Source organism: Lynx canadensis, chromosome D4, assembly GCF_007474595.2.
Source record: "Lynx canadensis isolate LIC74 chromosome D4, mLynCan4.pri.v2, whole genome shotgun sequence".
NCBI lineage: Eukaryota > Metazoa > Chordata > Mammalia > Carnivora > Felidae > Lynx > Lynx canadensis.
In genome coordinates this window covers 86,243,797-86,262,976 of record NC_044315.2, presented here as the reverse complement: position 1 = coordinate 86,262,976, position 19,180 = coordinate 86,243,797, and the positions used below count along the sequence as shown (strand labels likewise).

The 19,180-nt window shown below is 55.6% G+C and overlaps 2 protein-coding genes across 6 annotated transcripts; one reads left to right on the top strand and one right to left on the bottom strand.

Moving 5' to 3' along the window:
• Positions 1–1,381: 1,381 nt before the first annotated feature.
• On the top strand, positions 1,382–6,323 carry TOR2A (torsin family 2 member A). Of its 2 annotated transcripts, XM_030293016.1 has the most exons (5): positions 1,384–2,075; positions 2,637–2,902; positions 3,670–3,845; positions 4,535–4,662; positions 4,838–6,323. In XM_030293016.1, the coding sequence occupies exons 1-5, from the start codon at positions 1,925–1,927 to the stop codon at positions 5,080–5,082; spliced, it is 966 nt and encodes a 321-aa protein (XP_030148876.1). In that variant the 5' UTR covers positions 1,384–1,924; the 3' UTR covers positions 5,083–6,323. The 2 variants fall into 2 exon arrangements, with proteins under 2 accessions (XP_030148877.1, XP_030148876.1); XM_030293017.1 differs by lacking the exon at positions 4,535–4,662 and having other exon boundaries at positions 1,382–2,075; positions 4,838–4,973.
• TTC16 (tetratricopeptide repeat domain 16) lies at positions 5,554–19,086 on the bottom strand. Of its 4 annotated transcripts, XM_030293010.1 has the most exons (14): positions 18,720–19,086; positions 17,820–17,991; positions 17,394–17,484; positions 17,100–17,243; positions 16,034–16,134; positions 15,813–15,942; positions 13,236–13,450; positions 12,350–12,594; positions 11,844–11,985; positions 9,427–9,592; positions 8,756–8,898; positions 8,390–8,570; positions 6,875–6,962; positions 5,554–6,469 (listed from the first exon to the last, which is right to left on the bottom strand). In XM_030293010.1, the coding sequence occupies exons 2-14, from the start codon at positions 17,942–17,944 to the stop codon at positions 5,832–5,834; spliced, it is 2,409 nt and encodes an 802-aa protein (XP_030148870.1). In that variant the 5' UTR covers positions 17,945–17,991; positions 18,720–19,086; the 3' UTR covers positions 5,554–5,831. The 4 variants fall into 4 exon arrangements, with proteins under 4 accessions (XP_030148870.1, XP_030148873.1, XP_030148874.1 ...); XM_030293013.1 differs by lacking the exon at positions 17,100–17,243; XM_030293014.1 differs by lacking the exons at positions 17,100–17,243; positions 17,394–17,484 and having other exon boundaries at positions 17,870–17,991; positions 18,720–19,085.
• Positions 19,087–19,180: the final 94 nt, after the last annotated feature.

Genomic DNA, 19,180 nt, shown 5'->3' with positions numbered 1-19,180 from the left:
ATTTAGCCCCTGGGACATTTCAGATTCTACCAGGAGCCAGAGTTACAGCCAATACTAAAATCCAGTCCCAGGGGCACCTGGGGGGCTCATTCGGTTGAGTGTCAGGCTCTTGATTTCACCTCAGGTCATGATCTCGTGGTTCGTGGGTTCGAGCCCCAAATATAAATAAAACCCAGTCCCAGTCCTGGAGGAGCTCACAGACCAGTGGTGGAGATACACGGCTAATTCCAACCAGTGGGAGAAATCCTGGGCAGCCCCTACTAAGGGGAAGCCCAGCTAAGTTTCCCACAAAAGCACTACCAAGCATTTCAGATGTTTGGGGTGGAAGGGTGCTTTTTTTTTCTTTTTTAGAGAGAAAGTGCAAGTGAGCAAGGATCAAGAGAGAGAATCCCACAACGGACCGAGAGAGAGGTAGAGGGAGAGAGACAGAAAGAGAGACAGAGAGAGAGAGAGAGAGAGAGGCGGGGCACACCCACTCATGCTCACCTGATATGGTACTCGAACTCAGAAACTCTGAGATCATGCCCTTAGCCGGAGCTGAAGTCAGATGCTCAATGACTGAGCCACCTAGGCACCCGGGCTTTTTGAAATTTCGGATTCCAATTCCCTCTGGAAAATTGAGAACTGGAGGTAGAAGGTACTCCCCCTGGGTCACTGCCGCAGAATGAGGAAGGCTGGAACCTGGGTGTCCTGACTTGAACTTCTTTGAAGTGGCCCCAGAAGGCTTTGTGTGTGTACATGTGTGTGTGTGTGTGTGTGTGTGTGTGTGTGTGTGCATGTGCACATGAGTAGGGTAGCTGGGGCAGGGAATCTCTAAGAAGGGCCCTGAAAGCAGTTGTTTTGATTCCATGGATAGGGGAGGTAGGCAATATGGATCAAAACGATTCCTGGCCAGGCTGGACACCTGTGGAGCCTGTTCACTGAATACAAAACTTCTGGGGTCCTTTGCCTTCTAAATCCTTTGACCAAGAGAGGCTGGCTAACATAGTGCATTAGATCTTTGGCAGCAGCTTGACTCGGGTGGCCTTGGACAAGAGGCTTAATCCCTTGGATCCCAATTTCCTCCTCAATGAAATGCGGACAATAACAAGATCAGTTCCTCAGGACTGATGTTCAAGCACTTAGGGCACAGTAGCTGCTAGGTAGGGGACTGCCATGTTTCATACATAATAGATTGTCAATAATCATTTATCGATTACTGAGTCAAAACACTTTGCCTGTATCTCATTGAAATATCACCATCTCTTATTTTAAGTTTATTTATTTTGAGAGAGAAATAGAATGAGAGAGAGAAAGAGAGAGAGAGAGAGAGAGAGAGAGAGAGAGAGAGAGGTGGAGGGACAGAGAGAGGAGAGAGAATCCTAAGTAGGGTCCGCACTGTTAGTGAGATCATGACCTGAGCCAAAATCAAGATTCCGACGCTTAACCCACTAAGCCACCCAGGCGGCCCAAAATATCACTATTTCTCTTCCTGACAGGCACTATTATGATCTATTAGGCACCTAACACTAATGGCACGTAGTAGGTGCTCACCAAAAGCTATATTACTGAGCGCTCTTTTATCGTGTAAAAGAAAAAAAGAGTACGGAAAGGGCTCTTTGCAAGTTTTAAGGTGCCGCACAAGTTTTTGCTACAATTGTTACGTCACCCTTTGTGGCATAAACCTTTATTATTCTTTCGGCACGATTATGGTCTCCTAGTTACCGTGGCCATGGAAACGTGGCCCGCCGTCTTGGATTGGGCGGTTCGCGGGCTCCCTCTAGAGGCTATCTTGCGGTTCTGCTGCCGGACGGCGGCGCGGGCCTCTCAGAGGGGAGCCGGGAGTTGTAGTCTACGGACAGTGGCTGCCACGGAGTGATGCACGCCGGGAATTGTGGTTCTAGGGAGGGGCGGTTGGCCCAGACCCGGCTCCGGCCTCACCCGTATGGCGGCTGCGACACGCGGCTGCCGGCCCTGGGGCTCGCTCCTCGGGTTGCTGGGGTTGGTCTCGGCCGCGGCCGCCGCCTGGGACCTGACTTCGCTGCATTGCCACTTCGGCGCCTTCTGCGAATGTGACTTCCAGCCTGATTTCCAAGGTGAGGAGCCGCAGGAGCGGGGGGGCCGGCGGACCGGGGAGCCTTTGCACCCAAGGGTTGCGCCAGGGCCAGACCTGGAGGGTAGAACCGAGGGCCGGGGCCGGGACACTCGGACTTCCGGATGGTTGGGGCCGGAAGTGGGCCCGGCGTTGCGGGACTGAGAGCCTGGAGCTCCGGACTTGGGGCGTAGGTTTGAGGAAGCCTTTTTGGGGTCCAGGGAGAGCCCTGCCAGGATGGAGAGAGGCATTTGACAGCAGGGCCTTGGGGGGAAGATTGGGCTTCCACAGGGGAGAAGCCTGCCTCGGGCGTGGTCAGGAGCCTTGGGCCAGCCCTGCTGACAGCTCACACCCACTTGGAGTTGAGCTGAGTCAGGTCTCAGGGTGGCTGCTGTAGCCGGAGACCCCAAGGGCCCCACTCCCTTTCTACAGAAGGGGAATGTAAAAATGTCCCGGAACACAGGGAACCCTCGACCGGGTTTCCAGATAGAACTCCTCCCCACCCCCTTCCGTGACAAGCTTGTGTGTGTCCTCAGCTCTGATTCTGCCCTTCTTGTGGCCCTAGGTCTGGAGTGTGACCTGGCCCAGCACCTTGCCGGCCAGCACTTGGCCAAGGCGCTGGTGGTGAAGGCACTGAAGGCCTTCGTGCAGGACCCAGCCCCCACCAAGCCACTGGTCCTCTCCCTGCATGGCTGGACAGGCACTGGCAAGTCCTATGTCAGCTCCCTGCTGGCGCGCTACCTTTTCCGGGGTGGTCTCCGCAGCCCTCATGTACACCACTTTTCCCCCGTCATCCACTTCCCCCACCCCGGCCACGTGGAGCGCTACAAGGTAGGCTGGTGGCATCCTGGGCCACCATTCACCTGCATGTTGGGGTGCCAGACCCTAGGGAGTGAATGAATCCTCAGTCCAGAGAGGGAGAGTCACTTGCTCCAAGCTACACAGCCAGTTGGAGCCCCAGCCCTCAGGACCCATCATGACCAGAGCTTGAGATGGTGCCATTCTACCTGGCAGGGAGTTCTTGCTTTAAATCCTGGCGGGGCGGGGGGTGGGGGGGAGGGGCAGTAATGGTACCTTCCTGCCAAGGTTGTTGCCAGGGACACGGGATCATATAGTTGCAGGTATTATTTATTGAGCACTTACCTTTGCCAGACAGTCTGCGTTATCTTCTTTCTGCAAAGCATAGTCCCAATTTGAGGCTCAGAGGAAGCATTCAGTAAATAGTCGCTCTTACTACTACTATTGTTAATTGCAAGGGACTTTGCAGGCTGATCTGTTTCAGCTGTCAATATTACTGGGAAGGTTCAGGGGGCATAAAGGAACCTTCCCCTTTTATGGAAAGTAGGAAGGATCGGAGAATGAGTCCTGATCAGGCTGACGTAAGGCCTGGGTTTGAGTCTCTGTGAGCCTGCTGACTTGCTCTGTGAGCTTGAATAAGTCCCTCGCTTCTCAGGGCCACAGTTTTGCCCGCAGCCCCAGGAAAGGATTAGTTCTTTCTGGGAGACCATGCCCTCCTGGGAAGGGGATTAGTTTTGGCCTTGGGAAGAAGTCTGGGGTTAGAGAAGCATCTCCCTCAGATTCCTGCCTCTCCCCTGCAGAAGGATCTTAAGAGCTGGGTCCAGGGGAACCTCACTGCCTGCAGCCGCTCCCTCTTCCTCTTTGACGAGATGGACAAGCTGGCCCCAGGCCTGATGGAGGTCCTGCGACCTTTCCTGGGCTCCTCTTGGGTTGTGTTCGGGACCAACTATCGCAAAGCCATCTTCATCTTCATCAGGTGGGTCCAGCTCTGCAGCAGGATGGTATGGGGACACCTGTCCAAGGTCTCAGCTATCCAGTCTTGGCCTGCGGTCCCATAGCAGAATACCTTTCCTCCCCCCACCCCCAGGCCCAGTTGGGCTTTTCCAAAGCCCCTTACACTCTCACTGTGACACTGTTATTCACATTTTGACATTTTCAAAGCCCATTCCAGGCTCAGTCTTTGGGATCTTCACTGTTTGTTTGTGGAAGCCTGCTAGGTTAAGGGGCTTCCCTCTTTTGTGGCCAGGAGGACACAGACCTGGGAAAAACAGGACTGGAATTCTAGTCCCACCTCTAAGAGTCCTAGCTATGTTTCCTTGGGCAAATCACTTCACCTCTCTGAACTCCCATCTCCTTTTCTGCACAGCAGGGCCAATATCAATGCCTCACTGTCCTCCTAGAGGCCGGGGGAGGGAAAGTCAGTTAAGGGACCCAAAAGTGTTTTGTAAACTCTAAAGTGCGTGGCACATATAGGTGAATTTCCAGGGGTCATGGTTGTAGACACAGGCGCTGGAGAGGGGAAGTGGTGCCTGTGCTATGTTTTCAGTGCGTTTTTTGGCTCCTGCTGGTACTGAGCTGGGTCCCCAGGCTCAGGTTGTGTTAGGTGGCACGTGGGAAGCAGGGGCCATCCTGCCCCTCCTGAGCCTGCGTCCCCCATGGTTTCAGCAACACTGGTGGTGAGCAGATCAACCAGGTGGCACTGGAGGCGTGGCGCAGCCGCCGGGACCGTGAGGAGATCCGCCTACAGGAACTGGAGCTGGTCATCTCCCAGGCTGTGCTGGACAACCCGCACCGTGAGTTCCGCTCAGGAGGCCCCCCCACCGGGGTAACTTCAGCAGGTTGGGGCTTCACCCAGGGCTGGGTCTGATGCTTTGCCCACCGACCTGGTACTCCTCAGCCCACACTTTGGCGCTCCGGGGCTGTCCCTGAGCCCAACATAGACCCTTCCCCCATTGTCCCTTCCTGCAGATGGCTTCTGGCGCTCAGGCATCATGGAAGAGCATCTCCTAGACGTGCTGGTGCCTTTCCTCCCACTGCAGCGGCACCATGTGCGGCACTGCGTGCTCAACGAGCTGGCCCAGCTGGGCCTGGAGCCAAGGGATGAGGTCGTCCAGGCTGTGCTGGACAGCACCACCTTCTTCCCTGAGGACGAGCAGCTCTTTTCCTCCAATGGCTGCAAAACTGTGGCTTCCAGGATTGCCTTCTTCCTCTGACTCTCTAGATGGCACCCTTGCCCTCCTGGCCAGGCTGTGCAGGAGAGCCCTGGGGCCTCTTCAGTAGGGACTCTTTTCCTGAGCCTCCTGGAGAGTGAGACCCAGAGTCCAAAGTGAAGATGAGGAGGCATGTTGGCCAGGCCAGGGGCCAGGGGGCCAGGGCAGGCCCTGGCCTCTTAACTGCTCTCAGGGCATCTTGGCCTTTGCTTCCTTCCCTAGGGAAACCACTGGTGACCCCAGAACTTCAGTGAGCCTTGACCTTGCCCTCCAGCTTGAGCCTTCTTAAAATGTGAATTGTAACTCAGGGACTGTGGCTCATGGCTGCTCCCTCCCTCTTCAGTCTTACTCTTGGCCCCTTGGTCTGGCACCGTATTCTCAATCCTCCATTCCATACCCTATGTCCCAGTATCGTAAAGCCAAGCTGAGACTTCTCAGTCTCCGTGAACAGACGGACACAAGCTGCCACTTGGGCCTAGTTTTTAAAGTTTTTAATTTTATAAGAGAACAAATACAATAAACTTAGCCATGGGACCAGAGGAATGTTGGCTGAGGTATCGAATTGCTCTGGAAGGAGGCTAGTTTGCTGAGTGCCAGTGAGTGTGTGTGTATGGGGGGAGGGGGTTAGAATCTCTTCCATACCCAGCAAGAAGTGAGGGGCTGAAGGGTCCCTCCGGAGAACAATGTAACTGCTAGGGCTGGAGTCCTGGCCAGCCTTGATTTTTCTGGCTGGGGTTTTCTGAGACTTAGGCTCAGGCCCTGGTTACTTCAGTCTTGCTGGAACCTGGGCTCGTGCTCTGGCTCAAACTCTGGGCAGCATCAGTCTTGCTGGGCTTCTGGCATTGGCCCTGAGTGGCCTCAGTGCTGCTGGGGCTCCAACTTGGATCATAGAAATCCTTGGTCTTGCTGGGACTTCGGATCAGTCCCCAGCACTGGCCCTGGGTGGCAGCCTTACTGGGTCCCCAGCTATGGCCATGGGCAACCTTGGTCTTTCTGAACCTCTGCCTTGGGCCCCTAGTGGCCTTGGTTTTGTTAGGCTTTCGTCGTGCGCATCGGGTGGCCTCTGTCTCGCTGGAACTACCGCTCTGGCCCTGGGCAGCCTCCGTCTTGCTGGGCCTCTGGCCCTGGCCCTGGGCGGCCTTCATCTCGCTGGGCCTCCGGCTCTGGCCTTGGGCGGCCGCGGTCTGGCTGGGCCTCCGGCTCTGGCCCCGGGCGGCCTCGTTTTCTCTGGGCCTGTGGCTCAATTTTAGGTCTTCCCCGTTCTCCAACAGGTCTGAGGATTGAGTCTTCAGCAGTGAGGAGATTGAGGATGTCACAGCAGTGCCCGAGGTGCTCTTGTATTCCTGGCAGGTAGTGGACATCTCTGTCTCTGAGGTGGACAGGGTCCTGACTGGGAAGGATGTGCCAAGGGTACCTGTCAGGCTGCCCTTCGCAGACCGCTCCAGGGAAAGGAGGTGTCCGTCTCACCCTTGCCTATGCCCCAGAGGCCTTGCGTGGCCAAGGGGAAGGTCTGCCAGACGACACCAGCCCAGCCCTCCTCGGCAACCCAAGCCCTGCAGGCGGGCCAGGGCTGTAGGCTAAGCGGGAGACGGTGAGGACCCCCCTCATGCAGCCCTCACTGAGGGTTCACCCACACCCCTTGCAGAGCGAGGATCCTCACTCCTGCTTTAGAGTCACATAGCTGTAAGAAGCAGAGCCCAGAAGCATCTACGGGCCAGAGAGTCTCTGACCCCTGACCTTGGCCCACTCTGCCGCTTTAGTGTACTCAGGGCCGGCAGGAGCGCTGGGGACTTACAGCCCAAGATGCAGCCTGAAGACGTCTGGCTGAGGTAGCTGTTGGACAGGGACCTCACCTTGCTGGCTGCGGCCTTCGGCTTCTCCTCCTAGGGCAGAGACAGGCAAGGCAGTCACCGGCTGTGGGAGGCCGTGGGCCAGTGGCACAGCTCTGGAAGGAAGACCAGCAGCTTAGAGTTCCTCAAGGGTCCCCACTTGGGGCTGGGTGGGACACGGACAGGCTAAGACTGGCCAGGAAGGGGAGTGGGCAGACCAGACTGGCATGGCACTCTGAGAAAGGGAGTGTTTGGGCAGCTGCTTGGGCCTCAGTTTCAAAAGGCAAATGAGTTCAAGTGTGGGACAGGCTTCTGTAAACGGTAAAGTGCTGTGCCCTGGGGAATAGCTAGTGAAGAATGGAGGAATGTTTTTACACTTTACATGCCTCTCCCATTTCATCCTCCCACATATCTGGGAGGGAACTACCCTCTCATGGTCCAGAAACCCAGGCTACGGGTGCCGCAGCAGCCTGCCCGGGACACGCAGCTAAGAAAGCAGAGAGGCGGGGCTTGAATCCGGGCCTGCAGGACGCCACAGCCAGGCGTGTGGCTGCTGGACCCCTCCGACCCACTCAACGCCTGCAGGCTGAGGGGAATGGAAGTGAGGACGGGCAGGCGCTAGCTCTACTTCGCCCCGAGGGAGGGAGCTCACGATGACTTCAGAGGGCACACAAATCAAAGTTCTGCATTTGTGTGTTGCAGCGTGAGCTAAAAAACTAGCGCTGGCTGTTGCCGTTTATGGCAAGGGATGCTCGTGGTCCGTTTCCTCATTCGTAACGTTTCCTCTGAGCACAAGTGTACTCGCATCAGCAGTGGAGCGGACAAATCGTGGGGCCTCCACAGGATGGAATTCTCTACAGCGATGAGAATGAGCGGTCAGCTTAGATGCATTTCACCAACAAGCTTAGTGAAAGGAGTCAGACAAGCGGGCACACTGTATCTGTCCACGGGCGTGAACAGACATGTTCATTTGTGATGTCAGCAGTCAGGACAGTCTTGGGGGTGCACTGGGCTAGGGGAGGGACCTGGCAGGGGGCCTGGGAATGTGGTCTTTCAAAAGATAATGGTGTCGTGGGTGTATTCAGTTTGTGAAAATTCATCAGCTCGCTCCCTTAGGATTTGTGTACTTTTCTATATTTACGTTACATTCAATAAAAAAGTTTTTTGAACTGGATTGCAGAATTAAGAAAATCCTGGCACAGCCAGCACACACAGAATTTATGAAGGTGAGTGTGGCCAAGTGTGGGAAGGCCTCCTTGTGAGGGGCCCACATCCTCGTGTGTCCTTCCTCAGGGGTGTACCCCTTACTGGTACCATCCCCGTCTCAGAGCAGAATGTCCCCAGCCCGAGTCACACAGCTGAGTGGCGGCAGAGCCAGACCCGGATGCCAGCCTCCAGTCAATCTGCATCCCTCAGCCCTGGCTTGGGGTACGCTCCCCCCAGACCTCCAGGCCCTAGGCCCCAGCATGTGGCACACTCACCTGTTTTTCCTCTTTCTTGGGGGCCTCAGCTTCTTCCTTTGGACCTTCTGGCTTTCCCTCCAGGGTCTGGGGGGTGGTGGCCTTGATCTCTTCAGAGGTCTCGGCCAAAGGCTGTTCCTGCTTCCACCTGAGCTGCAGGGCCCGAGCCTTGTGGCGCTCTCGCTCACGCTCCCTGAGCTGCCTGCCAAGCCATGGCCCCAGAGCGCTGGGTAAGCCCCCCCCCCACCCCCCCACCCCCCCACCGCCAGACTCAGCCCACCAGCCCCAGGGGCCGGAGAATGGCCTGAGGAGGCAGTGGGGTAGGAGGAGTCTTGACCCCCGGCCATTTCCCGCTCCTGGCCCGAGGTCCCCACTTGAGGAACTTACCCCACGATGCCTTGAGGGACGCCAGCCTGCGGGCTGCTCTCCGACACCCGATCCAGCTGCAACCTGGCCAGGTGGGCCGCCTGGCTGCCCAGCACCTCCTCCACCGACATGCCCGGGAAGAGGTTGGTCATCAGTGGGAGCAGCTGCCAGGAAAGAGCCGGGTGTGGGCCAGGGCAGGGGGCGAAGGGTGTGGCGCTGCCCTGCCCTTGCAGAGCCCTTCTCAGAGCTGACGTGGGAAGCGTTTACAAACTGCGGTTTTTAGAGGGCCAGACATTCTTGCTCCAGAACTGGGAGGAGCCTGTGAGGAGGCCTACCGGAAGAGAGCACACTGACCCCGACCTGGCCAGCCAACTGCAGGTGCTGGAGCCAGCCTGTGGGGGGTTGGCCTCTAAGTGTGTGCCCTGGGGCAAGGGAACTGACCTCTCTGAACCCTACCCTCTTCACCTGCAAATTGGGGGTGATAATAATGTTACCTGTCTCATGGGGTGCTGAAGAGGGGAAACGGCAATGCAAGTTGAAGTGGCTAGAACAGGACCTGGCACACTGTAAGTGCTTGGCATTGGCCGCTGTTAGATTTTCTAGGAAACCAGACTGCTGGGAACAGGGGGTATCTTTAAGCAACAGTGGGTATTGATTCTGGAGCCCGCCCTCCTGGCCCAGCAGGAACCCACCTTAGGTTGTTTGGGGTTGAGGAGCAGGACGGTGGCAACATCCAGGCGGGCCCCCAGAATGTTCTGCAGGAGCTGCCGGCTCCTGGCACGGTGCAGGTAGTACTGGGCCTTCTGGGGGTTGTGCTGGATGGCCACTGAGAAGTGGCTCTCTGCCTTATGGAACTGCCTGCAGGACACAGTGGGTCACAGGCTGCTGTGAGCTGGGCCCTCTGGAGGGAAATAGCAATTGCTGGGCCCCACTGGGGAGTCTGGGGAAAATCAGGCTGGTCTCTGCTCCCCCAACTCCACCATGCCCCTCTGCTCTTCTAACAGTAACACTCTTAATGGCCCCAACACTTAAATGCTAGTATAAGACCCCAATATAAGTGAATGTTTTTTTTTTTAAATAAAGCTTATTTATTTTGAGAGAGAGGGAGGGGGAGAAAGTGGGGGGAGGGGAGGGGCAGAGAGAGAGAGAATCCCAAGCAGACTCCTTGCTATCAGCCTGTCAGCACAGATCCCAATGTGGGGCTCCATCTCGAGAACCGTAAGATCAAGATCTGAGCCCAGGGGCGCCTGGGTGGCTCAGCTGGTTGGGCATCCGACTTCAGCTCAGGTCATGATCTCACGGTTCACGAGTTCGAGCCCCACGTTGGGTTCTGTGCTGACAGCTCAGAGCCTGGAGCCTGCTTCAGATTCTGTGTCTCCCTCTCTCTTTGCCCCTCCCCTGCTCATGCTTTGTCTCTGTCTCTGTCTCTCTCTCAGAGATAAATAACATTAACAACAAAAAAAAAGACCTGAGCCAAAATCAAATCAGACACTTAACTGACTGAGCCACCCCGGCACCCCTCTAAGTGAATGTTTTTAATATCTACGAGTAAGGAAGACCCTTCTGAGAATGTCACAAACCCAAGAGCTAAAAAGGAGAAAATTAATTTGACTAAGATTTAATCCCAAGTTACCGAGTAGCAAAACCACCACAAAGGAAAGCTAATAAATAGGAGAAATATATTTTCCCACAGAGGCAGACGATAATTTTCCCAGCCTACAAAGAACTCTGTAAGAGGGGCGCCTGGGTGGCGCAGTCGGTTAAGCGTCCGACTTCAGCCAGGTCACGATCTCGCGGTCTGTGAGTTCGAGCCCCGCGTCAGGCTGATGGCTCAGAGCCTGGAACCTGTTTCCGATTCTGTGTCTCCCTCTCTCTCTGCCCCTCCCCTGTTCATGCTCTGTCTCTCTCTGTCCCAAAAATAAATAAAGGTTGAAAAAAAAAAGAACCCTGTAAGAACAACAAAAAGTTTTAAAGAGCAATTTATCATTTAAAAAAAAAAAATCTGGTTGGGACCAGCCATAATGATGAACACGCACAAAATGGCAGTGCACTAGCCATTTAAACTTGCAGCATAAATGAACTCAAGAGTGTTTCTTTGCCTACTGCATTAGCAGAGTTGAAAATAGTCTTAAAAAATAAAAAGAAAGAAAAGAAAAGAAAACAGTCTTAACACCTGGCACTAGGGAGATTGGGAAAACGAAGACTCCTTTCCTGGGGGAAGTTTACAGCAGCTTACTATTTGTGGAGAACAATTGGATATTATGGTTTTCTTTCTTTGTTTTTTTTTTTAAGTTTATTTCTTTTGAAAGGGAGAGGCAGCGCTAGTGGGGAGGGGCACAGAGAGGGAGAGAGAATCCCAAGTAGCCTCTGCACTATCAGCATGAAGCCAAGGAGGTGGGGCTCAATCTCACAAACCGTTGAGATCAAGACCTGAGCTGAAATCAAGAGTTGGACACTCAACTGACTTGACCCACCCAGGTGTCCCAAGATATTGTTTCAAAATGTTAAATGTTCACACCCTTTAACACAACAATTTGGCTTCCAGCAATCTAACTGTGGCATTCCTAGTATAATGCATGAAAATGTATATCTTGGGTGTTCATTACGTTATGTATAAAACAAACAAACAAACAAACAAACAAACAAATCCCAGAAAACAGCCCAAATATTCATCAGTAGAAAGCTGTCTAAAGAAATGAATTGTGGTACTTCCATAGAATGGAATACCATGCAAATAATCAAGAAGAATGATATAGTCGCATATATAATAAGATCGGAAGTCAAAAGACAGTTTAACGTTATTTCATTTTGTAAAATGGTACTAATTGTTAATATATACATAGGAGGGGCGCCTGGGTGGCTCAGTCCGTTAGGGCTCTGATGGTGATCAGATGGTGATCTCACAGTTCCTGAGTTTAAGCCCCACACGGAACACTGGAGATATTTTATAAAAAGTGCAATTACCATAACAATATTCCGGAAAAAGTGACTAATTTTTCACAAAAACTTGCCTGGGAGAGCAGAGGATCTCGACCCAGGGTCCCAGCAGGCGGCCTCGAGCCATGCCCCGCCCCCCAGCGCCACGGGGTCCCGCCCACAAGTCACGCACCTGCTCCTATGCTCGCAGAAGCCCATCTTCTCCTGCAGCAGGCCCATGCGGATGTTGGCACCCTCGTCCTGTGGGCTCAGTGCCAGCGCCTGCTGGTAGTCCGCTTCCGCAAAGGTCAGGTTGCCCAGCTGAAAGAAACAATCTGGGGCCCAGGGACCCGGGGGCAGGGGGCTGAGTGGGTCCTCAAGCCCAGTGCCCAGGAGGCCCAGCCCCGCTTCCCCACCCCCAGGGGATCCTGAGACTGGTGGCTACGAACTCCCGTGGGCGGTGGAGGGCACCTGCCGGTGGTGGAGGGTGCCTGCCGAGGTTTGCCTTGCCTCGGGGCACCTTTTACCGGTAGCCTGATTCTCGGCAGTTTGAATAGACTGTAGCCCTTGTCTAAGGCAGCACTTCCCAAAGTGTGTCCCCAGGGCACTGAGGCTCTCTCCCTCCTCCCGTCCTCCCTTCTTGAGGGGCCTCAGGTGCCCAGCTCCGGACTTAGAGGGGCAGGGGCAGCCGGCGCTCACCCCCACGGTTGATGTACAGGCCTTTCTCCTGCTGCTCGTCCCTGAGGGCTTTGTTGAGCAGCAGCACCCCCTCCTGGTAGGCACCCTGCATGTAGCAGTGCACCGCGAAGTCGTTGTAGGCCAGCAGCAGCTGCCGCTGCGCCTGCTGCGCGATGTCCTCCTGGCGCTCGCTCATCATGTCCAGCGCCTTCAGGATGTCCTCCACAGCCGCGTCAAACTCCCAGAGGCGGCGGTACATGATGCCCCTGCGGGGGAGGGGCATGAGGGCCAAGGCACCCCCACCAACCGGGGTGGCCAGCCAGGCTGTTGGCCACTCTGCACCATCTTGACCGGGGGAGGTGGCGTGAGGGCCCCCCTCCTCGGCCTCTAGCTTAGATGTGGGGCGGGCTCTGGGTTACCACTTGGATAACCTGCTGGTCACTGGTAGTTTCGTTTTACTCAAAAATAGCTTCCACCTTTGTTTTTGGGAAGCAGGTGCACGCCAACCTCTATGCAAAAGGCCTTTTTGTATGTGTGGCGGATGTTTTACCCCACTGTTTAATATGCACAAACCTAGGTTCAAGGAACTTAAACGGCCCCAAATCGTGTACTGAGTCCTGGGCGGGGGGAAGATTCAAACCCAAGCCTGTCCACTGAGCTGGGCTGAGCCTGCCAGCATGGATGCTCAGCAGGCCTGGGGGGCCAGAATTCCCAGGTTAACTGAGGCGGCTGCCTGCCCCTCCTCTAAGGGCGAGAGCAGCTACAACCTTCTCCCCAGCTTTGACCCTAATGGGTTGTCGGGAAAGATTATTAGAGGCTACATGGGGAAACTGAGGCCTGGGGAGGATCAAGGCCTCTCCTGAGTCCACACAGCACGATCCAAGATGGGCACCTCCCCACCCAGTACCGGAAAAGAAAGAGGCCTGGATCCAGAGGGTTGTTCTCGATGGCACAGTTGATGCGCTGCAGAGCGTAATGAAGCTTGCCCTGCACGGCTAGGATCCCGGCATCTTGGCGAGCCTGCTGGGCTTGGTCCACCATCATCTTGAGCAGCACCTTGGCCTGTGGGTGCTTGGGGTCCAACAGCAAGGCTCTGTGCAGGTCTCGATAGCAGAGGCTGGGCTGCAGGGGGCCAAGGATGACATCAGGGCTGCAGGCTCAGCTGAGCTCCGACCTGTCCCGTGGTGAAAGCACACCTCCAGGCCTAAAGGGGCCTTTCTCTGGGCAGGCAGGCACCGTGTCCCCCATCCTCAGTGCCCCTGCATTGCTATTCCGCCTTTTGTTTTTTGCCTCATGAAGGAAGCAGGGAGCATTATGGGAAAATCCCATCCCAGGCCCCATCCCTGCTGGTCCCTCTCCAGATGTGACCTCAGGTGAGCCAGGTCAGCCTGAGTGGTTTCCGCCGTAGAATGGGGCTGCAGTTGCCTCCTCCTTGGAGAACTTCTTCAAAGCTCACTCGAGGTGGGTGGAGGGTGTGTCCTCCTGACCGTGACTGTCATTTCCTCCCTATCCTCCCACGCACATGCCTTCCCCAACTCCCCTGACCTTTAAGCCCAAGACCGCTCTGGCAAGGAACAGATACAGACCTGGGCACAAACAGAAAACATCCCCAGGCAAATACCTTCCACTGGGTAAGCAAATCTGTCAGTGAGTCAACAAACAGTTTTAGCAAGCATTATGTGGCCTGTAGGGTAATTGGTTGGAGGGTGAGCACAGCAAACAGTGTGGACACCAGGTGCGAGTGGAAGTCAGGAGGAGGAAGATGGCAGAGGCAAGGGACAGGGCTTTGGAGCAGGTGGGCTTGGGTTCAAAGGCAGCACCAATGAGAGCTGGCTGTGTGACCTTGGACAGGCCCTCTGGACCCAGCTCCTCATCTGTGAAAAGAGGACAATGGGTTGTATCTAAAGGGGGTTACCTCGAGTCTTAAAGACAAGCATGGGTCAAGTGCTTTGAAGGTGTGTACATATGACAGAGGTGGAGGTGGCAGGAGGGGCTGAACTCCCACAGTCAGCAATTACTGATAATTACAATAATTATGAGTCTCCTGCCTCGGGAGGAGACTCTCTCACTGAGTCACTGTGGGGCCCAGAAGCCCAGACCCCAGCACGGAGAGGCTCAGGTTTCTGGCTACCCCCAGGATGCACCACCTGGTGACTGAGGTGAACCCACCCAGCCCTTCCTTCGTCCCCCCGAGTTCCCCCACTCCCATGCACCAAGCCAAGCAGGAACACCAGGCATTGTTCTGGATCCTTCCCTTTCCCTCAAGCCCTCTCACGTCCGTCTCTGTTCCTGATTTCCAAAGGACTGTGGGACTTGCCCCTTTCCTGCCACCCCCATGGCCACCCTCCCTTCTACCTTCCTCTCCAACTGGACGGCACCCAGGCTCCTGGCCTCCCGACCTGCCCCTCCAGCCCAAACTCCACCTGGGAGCCAAAAGGATCTTTTGAAAGCCCACTGCCCCAGGGAGCTCCCCTTTGAGGCTCCTGCTTCCCCAGGAAGAAGTCAGGGTCCTCTTCAGTTCACAAGACCCTGCCTGATGCCCTCTCATACCTGCAGTCCCCTCCTCTCTTGTGACCCCAAGTCTCCCTTGCCCCCAAGCTGTTCCCTATACTGTCTGGCCCCATGCCCAGCGCAGGGCTCCTAAAATGTTCACTGAGGCAAATAAGGAGAGAAAGGGGGTGCCTAGGTGGCTCAGTTGGTTAAGCATCCGACTCTTGGTTTTAGCTCAGGTCACGATCTCACATTATGTGAGTTCGAGCCCTACGTCAGGCTCTGCACCTAGGCGGAGCCTGCTTGGGATTCTGCCCTTCCCCTGCTCATGCTGTCTCTCCCTCTTAAAATAAATAAATAAGCATTTAAAAAAAAATAAGGAGACAAAGGAAGGGAGGAAGGGCTGCCTTATCTAACGGATCATTGGGTGCCCCCACACTCGTGAAATCATTCTTTGTGTAATTATCTGCTTAAGGACGTCTCCCCTGGGCTGTGAGTTCCATAAGGGCAGGGATGGCATAGGTTTCTCACCCTGGGGTTTCTGAGGGCCGACACAGGCCTGGCACAGAGCCAGAGCTGAGTGACAACAGGACAACTATGCTGAGTGGTCAGTGACGGCTGGGGACTCTGCCCGGAGAGGACAGTGTCGCCACCACATGGACAGCTTAGCGGCCTCCTGTAATCGCAGGGTATGCTGGGGGCACCCAGGCAGGGGGAGGGCCACCCTCGCCCTGCCCTCCCTGCTCTACCTTCTGTTTTTTTTTTTTTTTTTTAATTTTTTTTTTAATGTTTTTATTTATTTTTGAGACAGAGAGAGACACAGCATGAGCAGGGGAGGGGCAGAGAGAGAGGAGACACAGAATCCTGAAGCAGGCTCCAGGCTCTGAGCCGTCAGCACAGAGCCCGACGCGGGGCTAGAACTCACAAACCAGGAGATCATGACCTGAGCCGAAGTCAGACGCTTAACTGACTGAGCCACCCAGGCGCCCCATACCTTCTGGAAGAAGTTGTAGAGCCTGGCCCGGAGGATGTAGACGTCGGCATTGGTCGTGCCAAGCTGCACCTCCTTGGTGACGAGCGAGAGGCAGTCCTGGTGCCGTTTGAGGGCCAGGAGACAGGCCATGCTGAGGGTAGGGGGCAGAGGCACTCTGTCTGCCAGGCGAGAGGGGCAGGAAGGGGCTGCCAGGGGAACAAGGACACATGCCGGGCACTCACCATCGGTAACGGAAGCTGGCTTTCTCAGGCTGGAGTGCAGAGGCTTGCGAGAAGATTTTCAGGGCATCCAGGAAGGCACGCTGCTCGAGCAGGCACTGGCCCTGGGGACACAGGGGGGAGTCACTCCTGCTTGAAACCCAGCAGCACCTATCAGTTGCAGGGGGCACCACTGGGACAGGAGGGAAAAGAAACAAGAGACAGGGACACAGCCCTTCAGATCTAGGAGAATATTCAGGGGACAGAGACACAGAGATGGAGAGACAGGGACAGAGATGGAAAGAGATACAGGGCTAGGGAGACACAGCAAGAGAATTATACAGTTGACAAAAACACAATACAGGAGCACCTGGGTGGCTCAGCGTCAGTTGGTTAAGGGTCCGACTTTGGCTCTGGTCATGATCTCATGGTTTGTGAGTTCAAGTCCTGCATCAGGCTCTGCCCTGACCATGTAGAGCCTGCTTGGGATTCTCTGTCTCCCCCTCTCTCTCTGCCCCTTCCTTGTTCGTGCTCTCTCTCTCTCTCAAACATAAATAAACATTACAAAAGAGAGGGACAGCAATACAGAAACAGGAACAGAGAGAAACGCAAGTCTTGAACTTTGTTGGTATTTTGTGACTTAATACTTTTGTCTTGAACTGTGAATGGGGAATGCTCTTACCTTTTTAGTGCTTGAGCCTCTCTAGATGCTAGGTTTGTGTGGCCCAGTACAGTAGCCACCAGCTTCGTGTGGCTGTACAAATTTAAATTAATGAATTAAGTAATACCAAAAAATTAGTTCCCCGGTCACACTGTATCTCAAAGGCTCATCAGTCCCAGGTAATCATTGTAATCAGACCACTGTAATCATTGCAGAAAGCTCTCATTGGGCGATGTTGCGAAACACTTTACCCAGCTCTGGAGGTGGGAGAGGCCACGAGAGGGGCAGCAGGTACAGATGGGACAAGAAGGTCCCTAGAGAGGCGGAGCTGGTCCCTGGAGCAACGAAAACCCCCACAGCTGAAGGGAGAGCCAACAGGCTTGGGTGTGAGGCGGGCGCCCTGGGTGGGCCTGCGGCAGCCCCAGGCACCTGCAGGTAAAGGACGAAGGTAAGCCGCTCCAGGTATTTGGTGTTCTCCGGCTGGAAGGAGTAGGCCCTTCGCAGGTTCAGGGCGGCCGAGGAGAAGTCACAGAGCTGGATGTAGGCCTCGGCGCGTAAAGCATAGAAGTCTACCTGAGGGAGAGAGGACCCAGGCTGTGTCCCCTCCCCACCGTCCGCTGAGGCCTGATACTCAGTTACCAGAAGGGACCGAGAGAAGGGGCCTGGCAGGTTCAACGGTGAGGGCAAAGTGTGTGTCAGCAACCGCCCATGCCCACCGCTCACCAGCTGGGAGTTCAGGTGGAGGGCGCGGGAAAAGTACAGCACGGCCATCTCCCAGTCCTCTCTCTCCAAGCACTGCTGGCCTTGGTGATAGCTGTGGGGGGGGGGTGGGGTGGGCAGGAAGCAGAGGGGCTGGCCCTGACTTTGGCCAGCCCAGGGCATACAGCTGCAGCTGCAGGTGGGTTGGGAGGAGGGAGGCTTGGGTGGAGAGACAGGGTTGGGCAGGTAGACAGACACCCAGGGAGAGGAGGCTGGCCTTCTTGGAGCTCATCCAGGCCACCATCTTCATCTGTTGATGTGGGAGAGCCCTATTGTACAGTTGAGTTCACCGAAGCCCAGAGAGGGAGAGTAACCAACCCAAAGCTGTAGGGCATGTCACTGGCTGTGCAGAGTAGGAACCTGGGACCCTGGGACAAGGTAGTCACTCACTACTCCCTGACTTTGAGGGGCACTGTTAATCCCGTGGCCTTTGGCTTTACATCATCAATGTTCTGGAACACCTGGCTGGTCCCAAAGATGCGCTGTAGGGTCCCTTTGGGACTGGATTCACCCATGGCTTTGAGACGTGCTGTGAGGGAGCCGGGTCAAGTTCCAGAGCATCCTAGAACCAAGGGACAGCAAGTTGGGGGGAGGCCTCAGAGATGACCTCTGCTCCACTGACACACTCTCCTCCGGTGTTTTACAGGATGGACGAGGGCTGGAAATGAGGCTGGTAGGAGGCCTCCAGAACAGTTTGGGTCCTGGTGGCGCTCCTAGCCCCCTTCCCCTTAGGGATGTTCCAATTTCTCTCCAGTCCTGCTTCTCTCCCTCTCCTACGGTCAAAGTCAAGGGCCAGGGTTCTCGTACACACACTGCCCTCTGCTCTCCTCCTGGTTCCCCTCAGTTCCAGATCCATCTCCTGACACCCAACACTCTAATGTGTCCAGCTGAGGCCCCGCCCCAAGCTGCAGGCCCAGGAGGTCCTGCAGCCCCTCTGGTTATCCTGTGGGACTCTCATGCCCAGCAGGCCAAATTGAGCACTTCCTGCCCCAGGCTTTCCCACCTCGGGGAGTCCACCTCCGGTCCTGTCTGCCTCACTTCCTTAAGATCTCTTAGATCCCTTCTCTTCTCTCATCCTCTCGTCTGGGTCGATGCCATCTCTGTCCGGTCACCAGCTCCGACCACCTCTCCGAACTCCCCACCGGACACAGGTCCCAAGCCCTCAGTTCTCTATGCAGCGGCCAGGGACCTTAATGAATTGCACAACTGATCCTGCCTCTCCTCTCCTGTGCTTAAAACCCTTCCTGAGAACTCAGCCTTGGTCTCTTCCCTCCCGACCCTCTCACGCACCTCTCTGGAGTTTGTTTTGAATTCCCTTCCGGGAGGACCTCCCGAGGCCCACCCCTGACGTTGCTAGGCACCATCTCCAGGACGCCCACAGGCTCCGCCCCTCTGGCCACGCCTCCGGGGTCCCTGGGTTGTTAGAGCCGGGAAGAGGTTAGCAAACTTATGGCGGGGGAGGCTGAGGTACGTCAGGGAGAGGACTTGTCAGGTTTCCGCAGCCAGGCAGGGCCACAGCAGGGGCCAGAGCAAGCCTCCCTCCTCCCAATCCGGAGGTCATGCAAGGGTTCCGCAAGTCCACAAGAAACGCCACAGGAACACTGTGACGCGGCGCCGCGGAATGAGTGGAGGCTCGGGCTCAGCCGCCGCCCCGCTACTTCCGCTCCTTAGGAGCATGGCGGCCCGTGGCCCGCCCGGGGATTGGACGCTGGGGACGGATGGCCACTGCGATTGGTCGAGGCCTGACTGAC

Coding starts and splice junctions, on each gene's coding strand:
- TOR2A (XM_030293016.1), top strand. CDS start 1,925: ATGGCGGCTGCGACACGCGGCTGCCGGCCCTGGGGCTCGCTCCTCGGG. Junction 2,076..2,636: donor CTTCCAGCCTGATTTCCAAG/GTGAGGAGCCGC, acceptor TTGTGGCCCTAG/GTCTGGAGTGTGACCTGGCC. Junction 2,903..3,669: donor GCCACGTGGAGCGCTACAAG/GTAGGCTGGTGG, acceptor TCTCCCCTGCAG/AAGGATCTTAAGAGCTGGGT.
- TTC16 (XM_030293009.1), bottom strand. CDS start 17,679: ATGAAGATGGTGGCCTGGATGAGCTCCAAGAAGGCCAGCCTCCTCTCC. Junction 16,135..17,099: donor CCTTCGTCCTTTACCTGCAG/GTGCCTGGGGCT, acceptor CTGTGTCCCCAG/GGCCAGTGCCTGCTCGAGCA. Junction 6,470..6,874: donor TTCAGGCTGCATCTTGGGCT/GTAAGTCCCCAG, acceptor CATCCTTCCCAG/TCAGGACCCTGTCCACCTCA.